At 45.8% G+C, this 15873-nt stretch overlaps 2 protein-coding genes across 3 annotated transcripts; one reads left to right on the forward strand and one right to left on the reverse strand.

The window, feature by feature from the left end:
• Nucleotides 1–2048: 2048 nt before the first annotated feature.
• On the forward strand, nt 2049–2635 carry ZNF697 (zinc finger protein 697). The gene is given in 2 exon segments (XM_014957086.1): nt 2049–2346; nt 2349–2635. Coding segments are annotated over 2 exon segments (585 nt in total).
• A 3241-nt stretch (nt 2636–5876) lies between these two features.
• On the reverse strand, nt 5877–15600 carry LOC106896857 (3 beta-hydroxysteroid dehydrogenase/Delta 5-->4-isomerase-like). 2 transcript variants are annotated; one of them, XM_014957124.1, is made up of 4 exons: nt 15461–15600; nt 15109–15331; nt 9739–9903; nt 5877–7218 (listed from the first exon to the last, which is right to left on the reverse strand). In XM_014957124.1, exons 2-4 carry the CDS (start codon nt 15260–15262, stop codon nt 6404–6406), a joined length of 1134 nt encoding a protein of 377 aa, XP_014812610.1. In that variant the 5' UTR covers nt 15263–15331; nt 15461–15600; the 3' UTR covers nt 5877–6403. The 2 variants fall into 2 exon arrangements, with proteins under 2 accessions (XP_014812610.1, XP_014812609.1); XM_014957123.1 differs by having other exon boundaries at nt 15430–15600.
• Nucleotides 15601–15873: the final 273 nt, after the last annotated feature.

Below are 15873 nucleotides of genomic sequence, written 5' to 3' on the forward strand. Positions count from 1 at the left end.
CTTGGTATCCCTTGAAATAGCTTAATTAGCACCTTTGTTAATGGGTAACAACTTGCACAGACTCACTCGTTAACTGGGATTGGTCTCTTCTTCCAACTCACAGGTGATAGGACAAGAGGAAATGCCTCGAGTTGTGTGAGGGGAGGTTCAGATTGGATATTAGGAAAAATATTTACACTGGATGCAGTCCTGAGTGATGTGCTCTAGGCAATCCTGCTTTAGCAGGGGAGTTGGACTAGATGATTATTAAGCATTGGAATGGGCTGCCCAGAGAGGTGGTTGAGGCACCATCCCTGGAAGTATTCAAAAGACGGCTTGATATAGTGCTTAGAGACATGGTTTAGGAACACGTGGGGGGTTTTGTTGGTGGTTTGTTTTTTTTTTTATCAGAGTTATGTTGATGGTTAGACTAGATGATCTTAAAGGTCCCTTCCAACCTAGACAATTCTATGATTCTATGTTTGGGTACCCATCCCCTTGGGCTTTCAGGTATTTTGGGCAGATACCTGAAGTGGGAGACAACACAGATGCAAACCGGAGGGTCTGTGGGGACAATGGCTGCCTGGGTCCATCTCTTCTCCTCACCTTCTCTCTGCCAGCCCTCCCTGTGCCCTGGCACCAACAGAGACAAAGAAAGAATAAGAGGTGTAAAAATCCCCACCATGCTGTGAAAAAAATGACTAAAAATAAATAACGTAGGCCTGATTTTTTACCGCCTTTTCTGCTGCCGGGCAGTTTTTCCACCAACAGTCGCTCCAGGGAGACGGGTGCAGCTCCACAGGGCAGGGGGCTGTGAGAAGCTCAGCGCAGGGGACCCTTTCTGCAAATTTAAGGATCTTTGCCACATTTTAGGTTTCACCTTCACCCCCACATCTTTACTCATGAGGGATGAAGAGTCACTGTCTGGCTCAGCAGGCCAAAGCGGGCGGCTGCTGGCGGCGCTGGGCCCCCCTCAACCCCACCGCCGGGACAAGGGTGACCCCCGGCCCCAGGCCCACCCGTACTCCCTCAGGCCGTCACCAAGGCCCAGGACCAGGCCAGGCAGTGGCGGGAAGGGCTTCCTGCCTCGCACCTTCTTTCCCACTTGGCCTTCCTCTGGTGGGCAGCCATGAGGAGGAGGTGGTGAGCGGGCCCAGCTGGGGCCTCTCCAGCCCAGCTCCTGTCAGGGAGGCAGCAGCCACCCTCTCCCTGCCTGGGCCTGAGGCTGGGCCTTCTCCTAAATACCTTCCCCACCCTGTCGGCCCAGGAGGATGTTCTCAGGACGTTCTCCCACCCTGCTGCCATGGGGCAGGTTTTTCCCTGCTCAGGTGCTGGGGCAAAGTTTCCCCCCTTCCCTGCCCTCCAACCCCTGGGGAGCACGGGGGCTGTGTGTGCCGTGGAGGGGAGACTCTCAGCTCAAATTTACAAGGTGGCAGAATGAGGGATGGGGTAGCATTTGTGCTAAAAAGCGATCCTCTGGGATAGCTTGTAGGGCCAAGAGAATCACTACAGAGTGACAGCCCACGTGGTAGTTACTTTGCTCTGCAGTCTCGTTCAGAGTCCATTCACGAATGGTCTCCAGATGGAAGGAGAGATGGAGGTGTGCGTGGCCATTTTCAAGGAGATCGCAGGATGGGATCTCCCCACAGACATCACCAAAGGTGAAGAATACACCAAATAAATTTAATACCTCTATAACGTAAAGCCAATAAAGTCAATTCTGTGTTGAGTTTACAACCAAGTGTTGAGATCATCATTAGTCATCAGGGATTGAGGATAGGAATAATCCTGAATCCGTGAGTAAAGAAGGGGGTGTTGCCCTCCAAGTCCAAGCTTAAATTAGGGTTTAGTAAAGGCTTACAGTCTCTAAGTCCCTCTCCTTATCTTGCTTTCTTGCTCAGCGTTCATTGTCTTTCATTAAGATTATGAGGCTGACAGTGGGAATGAAGATGACAGTTCCCTGGCAGAGGATCCCAAGAATGTAAAACAGTGTGAGACATTACTGGAGGCATTTGAAGATAATGCTTTCCAGAGATGTAGCAAGACAGAATGAGAGCGAATACTCAGAAATGCATCAGAGGGACCTCCTTGAGGAGATACAGGATGATGGCATTAATCTAGAAAAGGCCGTTGAGGGCCACAGCAATCTTCTCCACCTAGATGCTGTGGGTGACAATCAGTGTGGATGCAGTGAATGTGAAGAAGATGTCAGTGAGACATCAAATCTTCAGCAACATGAGGCATCCCAGAACGAGAAAGCCCACAAATGTCCCAAATGTTACACGGGCTTCAGGTGGTGCTTTAATTTAATTAAACACCAGAGAACCCAGACAAGTGAGAAGCCCTTCATGTGCAGTGAGTGTGGGAAAACTTCAGGGTGAGGTCCCACCTTATCTCTCACAGAAGAATGCACACAGGAGAAAAGCCCTACCCTTGTCTCTATAGGAAAAGCTTCAGCCAAAACTCTCACCTTCGAGATCACCAGAGAGTCTACACTGGCAAGAGGCCCTTCAAATGTATGCAGTGTGGAAAAGGCTTTAGTGATTTCTCAACACTCATCCAGCACCAGCGAACCCACACGGGTGAGAAGCCCTATGTGTGTTCCTGATGTGAGAAGTGCTTCAAACAGAGTGCTCACACCAACAGACACCAGTGAGTCCACACAAGAAAAACGCCCTTTATGAGTGCTGAGCGTGGGAACTGCTTCCAAAACAAGACTCATCTCAAGCAGCACTATAAATTTCATCTGAAATAGACAGCAGGACAGCATTTCCTTTGGGTCTATGAGCGTCGGTGCCTTGCCTTTAAAAAAAATAGATTCAATTATAAATTTTATGGTGTGATTGAAAGAAGGAAGAAATCAACAAAGGGAGGAAGGGGTCTCTGTCACAGTACAAGTTGGTTGCTGATGAGGTGGGAGCTGGGTGGCACGATAGAAAGTAGAAGTGGGAATTAGCTTCCTGTCAGCCAGAGCAGCTTGTCCTGGGGATTTGAAGGAAGGGATGTGGTAACAAGAAAGAGAGAGGAAGTTCAGCAAAGGGGGAATTTGGTGCTTAGAAATCTGATTGTCAGGAGCACCGCCCTTGGAGAGATGAAAAGATCCCACTGTCTTACTGAGAAAGCAAAAATTATAAAGCAGGCTCTGGCGATGGGAGCCTGCATTCGGAAAATGAGTCACTTATTGAACTGTGGAAGAAAAGTTGTTCTTTATTCTCTCTGGCAGCGTCTGTAGGTATTTTAGGAGCTGTGTTAAACCTGGATAAAGATGTCCTGGTTTTCTGGTACATGTTGTGATATTCTAGCTCTTTGATCTGTTAATGTCTTCCCCTATTTAAGTAGCAGCTCTGCTTCTGTTTTCTCCGCCTTCCTTTCCTGTTCTATTTCCGTGTGCCTGGATTGTTCTTTCTACTACTTCAGTGACAGAGCAGCCATGACTGCTCCCATCATCAGCCTCATTAGACATTAGGATGAAATCTCACTAGCCTAGAAAAATAATGGATGTTACTGTCTGTTGAACACCTTTTTGCTTTTCTCAGCAGGGTTTGATAACCAAGTCAGTGCCTTCTGCCAAGGAGGAGAGTGCAAGTGGGCAACTGGGAGTAGACTATAAATGGTGGTGACTGGAGAGCCCCAGTCTGCAAACGGGGCCCGGAGGAGAATGGAAGTGGAAACAGAACTGCAAGGAACTGGAAGGCAACAGAGTACATACAGAAGGGAGTGGAAAGGAGCCATCTGGTGAGAAAGAAGCCAACATACAGGAGAGTGGAGGAGAAAAGACCATGAATGGTGAGGCTAAAGGGGAAGAAGGCGTGAACAGAGGGGCTGTAGTTAAATGTATTTTCACCAGAGAGGCCTAGACAGAATGACAACATGAAAACCCAAGCCCTTTCCTGTGCATCGTGTCTCTAACCACAAGAGGTCTTGTCTGTCCTCGGACAGTTTTGCAGATCCTCATACCTAACTTTCCACAGCAGTTCACTGGCTGCAAACTCCTCAGTTCTCCACAACCAGACAAATGGCACACCTGAGCTTCTGAGGTCCTAGCTGTCCACTGCTCTGCCTGCCCTCTAGACATCTAGAGGGCTTTTGCTCTCTCCATTGGCCCATCTGTGGCCCCAGAGCCCAGGCTAACTGGGATAACAAAGCTTTTTGGGGTGGATCACACTGAGTCACCCATCTCCCTGCCTGCTCCCTCCCTCCTCACCTTGTTCAAAGAGTGGGGAGATCCTGGACACCTGCGTTCCTGAAGCCCAAGAAGGGCAGTACAGAAGCTAGAGCAGGGGTGCAATATCCTGGAATTTTGAGTTCTGGTGGTGTTAGGGTAAGAAAGAAGATGAGAGAAAATGAGGGGGATGTACACCCGTGTGTCCAGGGAAGGCAGTTGGGCCTTAGGGATAGAGCAAACCCCACACTTCTATGTTCCTGGTTTCCCTCTGTCCCTGAGCTGGCCCACATTTTTTGGACAGCAAGACATTGGGTTGGTTCCTTAGCTTGTGAGGTGGTGAAAGATGCATGGCTCCCTTACTGGATAGGACAATCACCCACCTTATAAAATATTTTGTTTAAAAACAAGGTTGGCCAAATTGTGTCCAGACCACAGCAACTACTAAAGACATGTTGAGAGGGCTCCCCAAATTACCCTCCATTTGTGTGTGATGCATGCAAGATTTGTGCCTCAAGTGGTTCCATGCCACCGAGGTTCCATGGTCCTTTGGTCACTGTTAGCAGCTTGCTTCCAAATCATGGCCTCTCTGGGGAGTTAATCTATTTATTAAAACTATGTTTATTTTTTTAATGTGATGGTAAGGCATGAGAGTCTCCTTGTAGGGATTATACAGCTGGTTAGCAGTCCTCATGCTGATGTGCTGTGTGCTAGGACACAGCTAGATGGGCTAGATCTGTGTGTTCACTAATAAAGGAGGAACTCTGATGGAGGTGTTAAGAGTATTGCTTGCGAAGTGGAGAAGAGTGGAGGCATTGACATCATTATCTGTGAAGTGATAGCATTCAAATAACTTCCACAGTACTAGTTTGCTGAGTGTTTACAAAGCCTTCAGTGGGAGCCTGGAAACCTTATTTCTCCATCCCCAGAATATGACTGGAAGTTCTGGTGGCTGGGATTTGGCTGCTTTGGATCTTACATACTTAACCTAAGATGTTACTGAAGGAACATGATAATATTTACATGAAGAAAATGATAATATTTGCACTAGGAGTATGAAATGTCTAGGGCACTGAATAATTAAACTCAACACAGACTTCAAGCTGCCAGCATCTCTGGAAATGTGATTTATTTACATTAGTACTGAGTTAGGTAATATGTGTCTGTTCACATCATCCTGAACAGAAGAGAGAAATTCCCATCTTTTAAAGCTGTTTTCAGCAAGTGAGCTGTATGTTTAAGAAGCAAACACTGGATGACATCTATTTGTTCAGACAAGTTCTACATTTTTGGCCCAAAAGTCAAGTTACACATTCTGCATAAACTTGTATGGCCATCAGAAAAGCACAGGGACAACACATGTACATCTATCAGCTAAAGTTCCCTTTGTTCCCAGCTGAAACCTGGAAATAGCATGATTTTTTTTAGCACTGTTTATTTTTCCTCTGTATTCACAAATGTCTTGCCTTTGCAATGGAAACCCTTCAGTGACCAAGGCTCTCCTGCAATATTTTTCTCCGTTTTATCTTGTTGAAGCTGTTGTTCTGCTGGGCAGCCATCAGATTTGTCGCAAAGTTGGTAACTAGGAAAATGGGAATGGATGAGGAATTCACCTGACCAAATCTCCCCCTTCTCTCACAAACCGTCCTAAATAAAACTATGTTGCACTTACATTGTGCTTTTGGCCTCACAATGCTTACAGTGTCCAAATTTGCTCTCCAGGTTGACTGTCAGGTGAATGGCATGCGAAACTGGGCAACACTCTTGAAAAAGTGAACAAGATTTGGCTTTTGCAATCAGATGGCTTCTACTTGCTGTGTGTTTCCTAAGTCTGGCAAGAGCTGAGTGAGTAGGGTATGGCTCAGTAGTATGTATTTGTAAAGTATAATCATAGTTCTAGGACAAACTGTGTTTGACAAAAGCCCTAAAGATGGCATGGAGTGAAAAGAAAGGCTGATGTGTTCACACCAGGGACTGTGTGGAGTCTTAGTAGAATAGTGTCTTCATGCTGCACACGATGTAGAAGTGGATGTGGAGTACACAGTCAAGCTACCCTGATCATACTGTACTCAGCAAACAAATGAACATTTCTCTTTTATTTATTCTGGGTAGTGGTGATGGCTGGGGGGATGGGGAGGTGAGGGGGCTGTTACATGAAGTCTTCATTTAAATGTGTTGTAGTTGCCTGCTGCTGCTGTCCACCCCGCTCTCCTCTGGCTCCTGGCCCTACTTGTTTAGCCAGGTCTCAGCTCATCTTAAGACTTAGGCAGCCTTGCTTTTCAAGTAGAGCCTTCTCTGTGGAACTATGGAGGCAATCCACTGTGCGGTGCACTGCTTGGCCTCTTCCCATGTGTAGCGGGGCATGTAGCCAAAATCCTTCTGGGCCTTTCTATAAGAGAAAGAGAACGGGGTGTTCAGGAGAGTGACCAGGTGACGGTTGGTGGAGGGGATGTATCTGATAAAGGGCCTGAGCAAGAAGCTCATGATCTCCAGCAACAGCGAGAAGTAATACAGCATTGTCAGAGGCATGGGGAGCCGGGGCTCGATTCCAAACCCCAGGTCCTTGGTCAGCTCGTAATTTAGATCTGCATAGCTCACATGAGGAGTGTCATCTGAGATGTAGTAGAACTGCCCCCTGATGTGCTTAGCTTTCTGTGGGACCCTCAGGGCTTTGGCTGCCTGCACGTGTGCCCAGGCAATGTTCCCCACATACACGGGGTTCACCAAAGCCTCCTTCCTGGAGAAGCGCAGGTAGATATTTTTGTTCAAAAGACACTTGTCCAGGTGACCTTGAAGAAATTGGCATCCTTCTCCAAAGATGTACATGGGTCTCAAGGCACAAGTCATCAGCGTGCCACCATCCTTTAACACCTGGCCATCTGCTTTCAGCACAGAATCCTCTGCCAGTCTCTTGCTCTGGGCGTAAGGAGATTTTGATTCACCATCATAAGCTGTATCTTCATCACCATTGAAAATCGGGTCACCTTTGCAGTTTGGGCCTGCCACTTCTAAGGTACTGGTATATATGAAGTGCTGGACGTTACAGTGGACACATGCCTCCAGCAGTAGCTTAGTACCTTCAAAAGAGAAACATGCAAGTCAGTCTAGATCTCACCAAGCAGTGAAAAGTGAGCTTTTTAGATCAGAAACAGAATCTCTGTCTTGAGCTTGGCCAGGTGTCCCCTCTCAGCAGCTGGAAGGATCCTGTCCTGAACTGGGCAGAGCGTTCAATGAAACTGAACCTGTTCTGCATCTGTATTGAAGTGGTGTCAGTTGGAGTTAGACAAGGATATACACTTGGTCTTAATTGCATGTTGTGGGGTTTTTTGATGTCAAGAGTCAAATTTTGCTCTTGCTTAGATTAGCATGGATACTGACCACAGATTCAGGGTCTTGTGCCTGTTGGTTGGATTGACTTGGCTTAAGGCAGAGAACCTTCAGAAGCCATCCCTTTCATAGTAAAACATGAAAAGGGTCTTACAGTAATGGGAATTTCACATAGCATTTAAATAAAGTAAATCTTCTGTGGAGCTGGTCTGTAAGTTTTGCTTGCACACAAAGCCCTTCTGGCTGATTCACAGTGAGTACTTTTGTTTGGATTATATTTAACTATTTTCTTAATTCCCTTCCTTCTAAAAATTTGCTCCCCTTCCTAAAAAGATATTTTCCCTCTGACATTGTGTGGCATGTGACACAGAGGAAAACCCTGCATCATGGCAAGTTTAACGTGTTTTCTTCTGTTCTGGTTTGTGAACATCCACATCTGATACCTTGACATGTTTGTATTATAAAAGTTCTGTTTTCTAGGAGAAACAAAACTTTTATCCTGCAAATCTAACTATGTAGCAACGTCTTTGCTGGTCAGAAAGGCAGAAGAGCATCAGAATGGAAATGGAGGTAAACAGGACTGCAGTATTTGCTGACTGACCTCAGGGTCAGTTTGCTCTGGGAGCAGGTCTGGTGTGTGCTTTTATTACACCAAATGTTATCAGTGAACCCTCACTGGCCCAGTGGGCTTATTTTACACATGGGCAGACTCTGCTGAGGGGGCATCTGAAAGATTTATGAAAGCCTAGATACTTTGTGCTGACGTCTAAACCCACCAAAAGGAACGATGGGGCAGACTTAATAAACTTTCTAGCTCTGACTCCAGCTCACAGCTTGAGAGCTTTCTGCTTCTGGGACATTTTAATATTTGTTAGGGGTTTTGTTGCTTTTCCCCCCATGGCAACACATTCTGCTGTGAAAAACAGATTGTAGCAGGAGTATGATCATAAAGAGAGAGATTTACAAATCCTGTTTCTGAACTATCACTCCTGTATATTTATTTTTCATACTACCCAATGCACAGGCTTACAGGAACTTGCCTTTCTGCTCTTCCCTCCTGGCAGAGACCTAAGAAGCTGCCCGCTGGCCTCAAATTTGTCATCACTGGCAATTTGTGGCTTTGACTGAGCAGAAATGAAAGGGTCTGGAAGCTGAATGTACAGGCAATGAGCCAGGCAAAAACAGGCAAAATGCACTGGTTTTAAGGTGCATGTAAGAGACAACTTGACTACAAAGCACGCTCTCTTGCTCTGAACACTGATGAGTGGCCAATATTTGTAAGAGTGGTGCCTGTAGAAATGTGTTCCTTATTTTTCTGTGAAGCAGCCCTGTATTTGTGGCAGAGAAGCCAAAGAACCAGGAAAACTATCCATGTAAATAAGAACATCTTCCCCAAATCTTCACCTGGGAGCTGAAATAACACAGCCATGGAGATCAGCGTGAAAAGCATAGAGGGTTTTGTTGTTCTTTAAGGAAATATATTTAAATTTCCTGACAACTGATGCCACACAGGCCATTCCTAAGACAAAAAACTTCCCCTTTCATCTGATCTTTTCATGAAGAACAGGGGCTTCTTAGGAGAAAGGGAGATCCTACCCCTGAGTGAGAAGTGACCGAAACCCCTCCCTCCCATAGCCTTGAGTTTGTTGGGGATTTTTAATTATAAGCTCCTGGTGTGAGAGCACCTGCTCCTCTAAACTACATCCATGCACATACAGATGTAATGGCAAATGGGAGGAAAAGCAGAAAAGGAGGAAGAAAAAGACTAGGAAGCAGAAAGCCACAGGGTCTGGGGTATCAGCAGTGCAAGTTTGCTGGCAACTGCAGCCAAAGCCTGCAAGTGTTTGTAAAAATTCAAAAATGTCATTCAAAAATGGGGAGGGAGAATAAGAACAAGTTTTTCTCAGATGCATATTAGGATTTCAGAGGTGAATTGCCTCCAAAAAGCTCCACTGACGATGGGATCATGGCTATCCCCACTGAAGGCAAAGCCTTTGCAGATGTCAGGATGGGCATGTGTGACTGCTGACAAGACTGAGTGATCCTGCAGTGCCCTGCAGTAGAAGATCAGTCCACTCTGGGTGCAGAGAGCAATGTAGCTGCATAGGGCTGCACATATACATGCATTGCACTCACTCGTATGTCTGTACAAGATGCAGAAAACCCAGTTAATCTGGCTCAAAAAAACAGGTCAGGTGTTCCCTTTCCTGGACAGATGATGATTAGCGCATAATAGACATGGGTTTGAGACAGGTGCTTGACCCACTCACCTGTCACATTCACTTCCCAGAGCAGCTGCTTCTCTATGAGGCCAATGGTGTCAATGATGGAAGCCGTGTGGATGACGAGGGAGACCCCCTGACAGGCATGGTGCAGGAACGTCACATCTCGGATGTCCCCTTCCAGGATTTTCACCTCAGTCTTACCCTGGAACTCTGCAAGGGCAGCAGAAAACAAAGCAGAAGACCTTATGGACATCCTAAGAGCACTGAAAGGAGGGTGTGAATGCTGACACTGCTCCTGGCTGTTGTGGTTTGGGCCAGACTGGCCACTGCAAAAAATGACAGATGCTCTCCACCACCAGAAAGTGTCTTCCAATGGCTGTGCTGTCAGGTGCTGATTACAGTGCTATGGAGGTGTATCTTGCATTACTGACAGTATTTTTGGACCCACTATTCAACATGGTTCTTTCTTTTTTTTTATTTAAAGAGAAATATTTCCCAGTGCTAGCTGTGGTCTGAAGCTTCCTTCAGGTGTGACTGTTTTCAAGTTCACAGGGGGAGCTTTAGCTACGTTTTTTTTTTTGGTGACCAGCTATTTATAAAAGTGTTAACCTAAATATACTGAACAGCCAGGCACTACATGCTCCTGCCTTCAAGGTGATGGATGATCTCTCTCCACCCACAGCGTGTGTGCACAGACCTGTGTTCACACCTATTTTCTGCGCCTTGACCTTGCCCATATTGCATCTCTTCTAATACATTACTTACTGTTCTGACTCATCCTTTTTATGCACCTCATCCAGGACTTACTATGCCTCTTCTACCTCCAGCTCTGGCTCCATTTCAGCATCTGTGCTGTGGGGTCATTTTTAGCATGTACATCTTTCTGGTCCAAATCTGAGCTCTCAAGGCTGCTCTCCTGAGCTACCTCAGCCCTGATTTGCTTTAACTCCTGCTTTATAAGCCCCTTCCCTCTTCAGCAGCTAATGCCTGTGACCCTGGTGCAAACCTAGGTCTCAGAGCCATCCTTCTTCTAAGTTTTGCTGGGCAGAAGCACCCTTATATACAGCCCAGAACTGCACTAACCAAATTGTACCAGCGCAGGCTGGTCACCTGGAGAAATTTATAGTTCGAGGCCATGCTGCTGTCCTGGGAAGTCTGCTGGCCTGGCTGCAGTTATGCCGTGGGAGGGGACTTTCTTATCATGATTTACAGCTTTTTAGGATGCCATGTCATTACAGCAAGTCCTCTCATGAGCCTCTGCTGTGGCTGCGCTAGAGGGCTCCCCAAGCACAGCTACTGGGAAGGGACTCTGCAGCACAGGCAGATGCTCTGTCTTCTTCCAGCATAATCAAATGCCCATTTTAGATAAGAGAAGAATCTGATTAATTTATACAGCTTTTAGCCTCAGCCCTGAGTGAAATCCCCTGTATCCTAGTGATTTGTCACCGGCTCCAAAGCAGGCAGTATTTCATCCCCTGTCTTTAATGGAGAAACACTGGGAGAGACAGCTGCTGAGGTCTGGAACAGAGAGGGACTATCTTTTAAAATGGTTTTATCTCATTATCTCTGTAGCACGCTAGAATGTAATCCTGTATTAATTTAATGATTATTCAGATGCAACAGGCTTGAGGGTCTTTTTTTTTCATCAGTTGGTCGGAGATGTGAAATGGGAGCCCATATGCTCAACATTTACAGAACTGTTGCTAAATCTGGAGTTACTGCCCTCCCAGCACAGTCACTGCCACATGCTCTCTTATGCTTTTTTATTTTACAGAGTGTGTTCATTTCCTAGGGCTCCCTTTCCAGAAGGTTTACACTGACCTCTACTTGTATGGATGCAAAAGTGTCAGACTATGGGACTAGGCCTCTTATTAAGCACCTGGTAGTTAGGTTTGCCCTAAAAAATATTAGTCTTTGTACAGCTGATGTTCTCCACGAGTTATGCTTTATGGGGTTGCAGTAATCTAAAGGGTTGAAATACATGGTTTTCACAATGTAAATTCTAATATGTGGCCCCTTCGGAGTGGTTGCTGTGCCTGGGCAGGAGCTCGGAAAATGGAAGTTTTCACACATGCAAATCAAAGCTTTCAGGAAAAATACAAAAGAAACCTGTCCCTTTTACAGCTGATGACAGGGAAAGTTGGTATCAGTCACTGGAAAGCTGCTGACTGACTGCTTTGTGCCTTGTTTGGGCTTGCAATTTAAGTTGTGTGTTTGATATAAGGCAGGAAAGCTGCTCCTCCATTCCACTTTACCCAGCAGAAGTTGCCCTGGTAAGTACAGTATCAGCCTTGTTCACTTTACCAGCACTAGCTAGATGTCAGGAATCAGCAGATTGATCTTGTGTTGCTCTGGCGGAAGAGGAGAACTACAGGTGAGCTTGGAAGCACAGAGAGGAAAGAAGGAATGACTGACAGACAGTGGTTTCACTCTGAGATGGACAGCAGAGAAAAAACCTGGTTTGCATCTGGACAAATAATTGTCCTGGTGTCAAAAAAGCATGTGCGTATCGTGGGGAGGGGTGTGGGGCAGGGGGAGGAGAGAATAAATTTAACCCTGCTCACTGTTTTTGCATACAGTGGTTATGAGAAAGTATCTAACCACTGGGAAACCTTTTTCTACTTCACCAATGGTTTCTGTGTCCTCTGATCTGCAAGTAGTGCTCCCTGCTTGCTTCGGGTAGTTTTTGCTTGGAAATGCAACGATAACTTGATAAAATTGAATCTACTGCTGTGAGCAGTGTCTGACTCAGCTATACAGTTGGACTATTTGCCCTAAACTGCCTGTTCCTTTCCTATGTGTTGTTTGAAATTCAAATAAACTGTAATGTCTGTAAGACTTTAGTATATTGAATTACTTAATGCTCTTTTATAGAGGTCCTAAAGGCTGTGGGGTGGATGATGGGGAAAGGTACTCCTCATGAGAGATCTCTACTTCCCTGGTTAACTAGATGGTTTGTTAAAATGGCCTACTTTGTGTATTCATAGGATAAAATTAAAAAATACACCTTATTTTCATTGGTAAAGGGTAAAGCAATTTGTTCGCTTCTTTACCTAGGGAATTTGCAATGTTTATTCCGTTCCCATTTCAACTGCTGGGATGTCCTGTTGCTGTTCTGCCCTTGAATGGAGTCATAAAGGCAAATGAATGTCTGCAAAAAGCCGTGAGGAAGTTTCCCAGAGCAGGAACTTCCCTTTAGCAAAAGTCCTGGAAAAACACTCATTCCTCCTGCCTCTACTTTCCTTCTATTTTGGAGCCGTGCGAAACCACTCAATGCTCAAGCATCACACAATCTATAAAAGTCTGTCTGTGAAGAATGACATGAAATGAGGGTTCAGGGGGAGAGGGATGAGACAAAAGAGAGTCAAGGATTTGAAATAGTGAGAAATCCTCTTAAGAACAATGTGGGAGTTTCCAGCTTTTCCAGAAGTGCCAGTGCAAAAGCGAGCAAAAAAAAGGAATTGCGTAAGTGAAAGCACAAAAAAGGCAGAAAGATAAGTTTGTGGAGAAAAATGGAGATGGGATGTAGGAAACCCAAGGCACCAAACTACCATGTTGAACCTGACATTCATTCTCGACCACACAGTGTAACTGGGTAGACTCCAGCTCACAGCACTTGACATTGATTGGGTCATCCTGGACTCCCTAGGGCTGTGGAACACCACAAATGCCACTGTTTTTTTGCAGTCTGAGTGCAACGGTCAAGGTCTCAGCAGGAAACTTGCTTGGACAAGAGAGAAGTGTCCCTGAGTGTCTCCTGGCACAAAGAGCTGTAACTTGAACATACTCTTGTGTCTTACTACCCGCAGCCCTGACTCTGCAAAGACATTGCAAGCAAAAGGTGCTCAAGAGCTTAGTGAGTAAAAAAACCACTGAGCTCTGCTCCTGGCTATTCAAAATGTACAAGCAACATGTGCCAGCAAGTAAAAGTCCCTGCAGTAAAAATAATGCAAGTCAGAAGGCTCCAGCCCCCAGGTTTTTACAGTAGACCTGTGTTTGGAATAGAAGTCACTGTGCTAGAGAAGAGCTTGAAAGGGAATGTTTCAAGAATTGGAGAGGGAGAGTCTGGGCAGCATTCAGTGGAGGAAGGGGGGAGGATAAGGAAAGAGGGCATAGAGCTTTCCTATTAAAAAAAAAAAGGAACAGCAAAACCTTTACTGCAGCCCAACCAAGATTGTGCTCACAGTCATTTTCACTCCCCAGGAAGCTCCATTATCCCCCCAGAGCTCTCCTGGCCTGAAGCAGCACAGATGCTTCGGTTAACCCTGCTGGACCAGTGCTAAACCACACAGGCTCCTGCTGCTGCAAGAGCTTCAGCCTCTACTGCAGCCCCAGGTTTTGTTACTGTGGGAACTGCCTGGAAATGAGAGCAGGAAGGTCTGCTGCAAGGCTCAAGGACATACAGCAAATCCTCATTGAAACACTGAATGAGATTTATGGTGCACTGTTACTCTTCTTTGATGAAAATTAAACGCCTAGAGAGATTGTGGGTCTTTAGCAAATTGTATGGGGATATTCCATGGGAATTCCCATATAGTAACCTGTATAGAGGAAGAATCATCTTGAGGTTAAGATGTGACAGAGCAAAGTATTGCCAAGTAAATATCTGTGTTGTTGGCACTTAAGAACATGATTGAACTTATGTTCCTACATGCCTTTTTATAGATGTGCTCAATATCCCAGGAAAAGGGACATTTAAAATATAATACTCTGAGCTGATTTCCCCGCCACAGGTTGTTTCTGACACTGGGGATATCACTCATTTGTGCTGTCTCCAGTCCATTCAAGAAGCCACAGTCCTGACTTGCCCTTTGCAAATGGGTCCTGTATGTTCTGTGCATAGCATAAAAGGGTTTGATAACGATAATAACAACAAGTTTTTAAGACACCTCATCACAACTCTCAGTCAGCAGGTCACTATTAACCAAACTAATCACAGGTTGAAGAAAACCATTAGCACTTGTGCCCACGACTTTGCCACCGCCTTCTAGCCTAGCACGTCAGAGCCCAGGACAGTATGCTCTGGGTTACACAGCTCCCTTCGTCCCCCCCAGGTATAGCAATGCTTACATTTCCCTTCCTCACAGCAGAAGTGTGAGATTTTTGCACTAATTTTGCTCAGTGGGCTTTAATGTAATAGTCAGGTTGAAGGCAACCTCTTTACTGCATTAACAGTACATCGGTGTCTCTTCCGATCTAGGGAAGTCTCAGGTATGGCAAAGAAAACTCTTGTCCTTACATTTTACATCTGATTTCTGTGCTAGAGGGAGAGGGAGGGATAAAGCAAGGCTTCCTTGAAATAAAACCTCTATTTGCAAATCTGGGTTTGGGTGGGAGGTGAAGACTTCCATGCTATCCACCTGAGACAACAGCAGATATGCCCACAACACATAGACCTCGCGAGGCGGTACTTACTTCCAAATCTCCCGAGGGCTTCATTGCTAAAGGCTTTGTCCAGCAGTCGGATCTCAGCCAGCGGCTCCTCTTCCTCCAACAGCAAGCGGACAATCCTCTGGCCAAGAAACCCTCCTGCTCCTGTCACCAGACAGCTTACACCAGCCAGGGACATTGCTTTGTGCTGCTCTGTGGTGGTGAACGGGCTATCTCTTGAGCTTAGACCAGCTGGTTCACCTCCTGCCTGAGGAAAAGAACATACGACATCAACCTCTGGAGTCTTTACAATTCAAAGGTTGTTACAGAGAGAGAGACTACTGGAAAACAAACTCTAAGCCTTACTTTAAGCAACATTTTTTAAAGCATGTCTTACTTTTGCTAGCTATTCCTATTCAGAAGTAGCCTACACGTTTTTTCCACCTGAAGAAAAAGGCTATTTGTAAACTACTACAAACTAAAGAAATTAAGAAACCTGAAAATGCTTAAAATCAACTGCAATGCCAAACCAACCCCACAAAAGCCTGCCTCGATCCTTGGTTCTACCTCTCTAGGACTCAAAAGACTGTGGGGGAGATCTGCCTGTATTTATATACCCCAGAGCATCACCTCGGTCATTTTGCTTTCCCTCCCTCTCACATGCCTCCTCTGCTGCAAACGAATGGGGTGCTCCCACCCCTCCTCCCCCTCTCAAAGAGGAAGGCTCTGGATGTGGCAAGGTCTGAGCGCCTGCCTAGACGTGGTCCTGCACACAGAAAACCTCGGAGTGTAATCCCTCATACTGATAAT

The sequence above is a fragment of the Calidris pugnax genome, unplaced genomic scaffold (genome assembly GCF_001431845.1).
Source record: "Calidris pugnax isolate Ruff unplaced genomic scaffold, ASM143184v1 scaffold225, whole genome shotgun sequence".
Taxonomy (NCBI): Eukaryota; Metazoa; Chordata; class Aves; order Charadriiformes; family Scolopacidae; genus Calidris; species Calidris pugnax.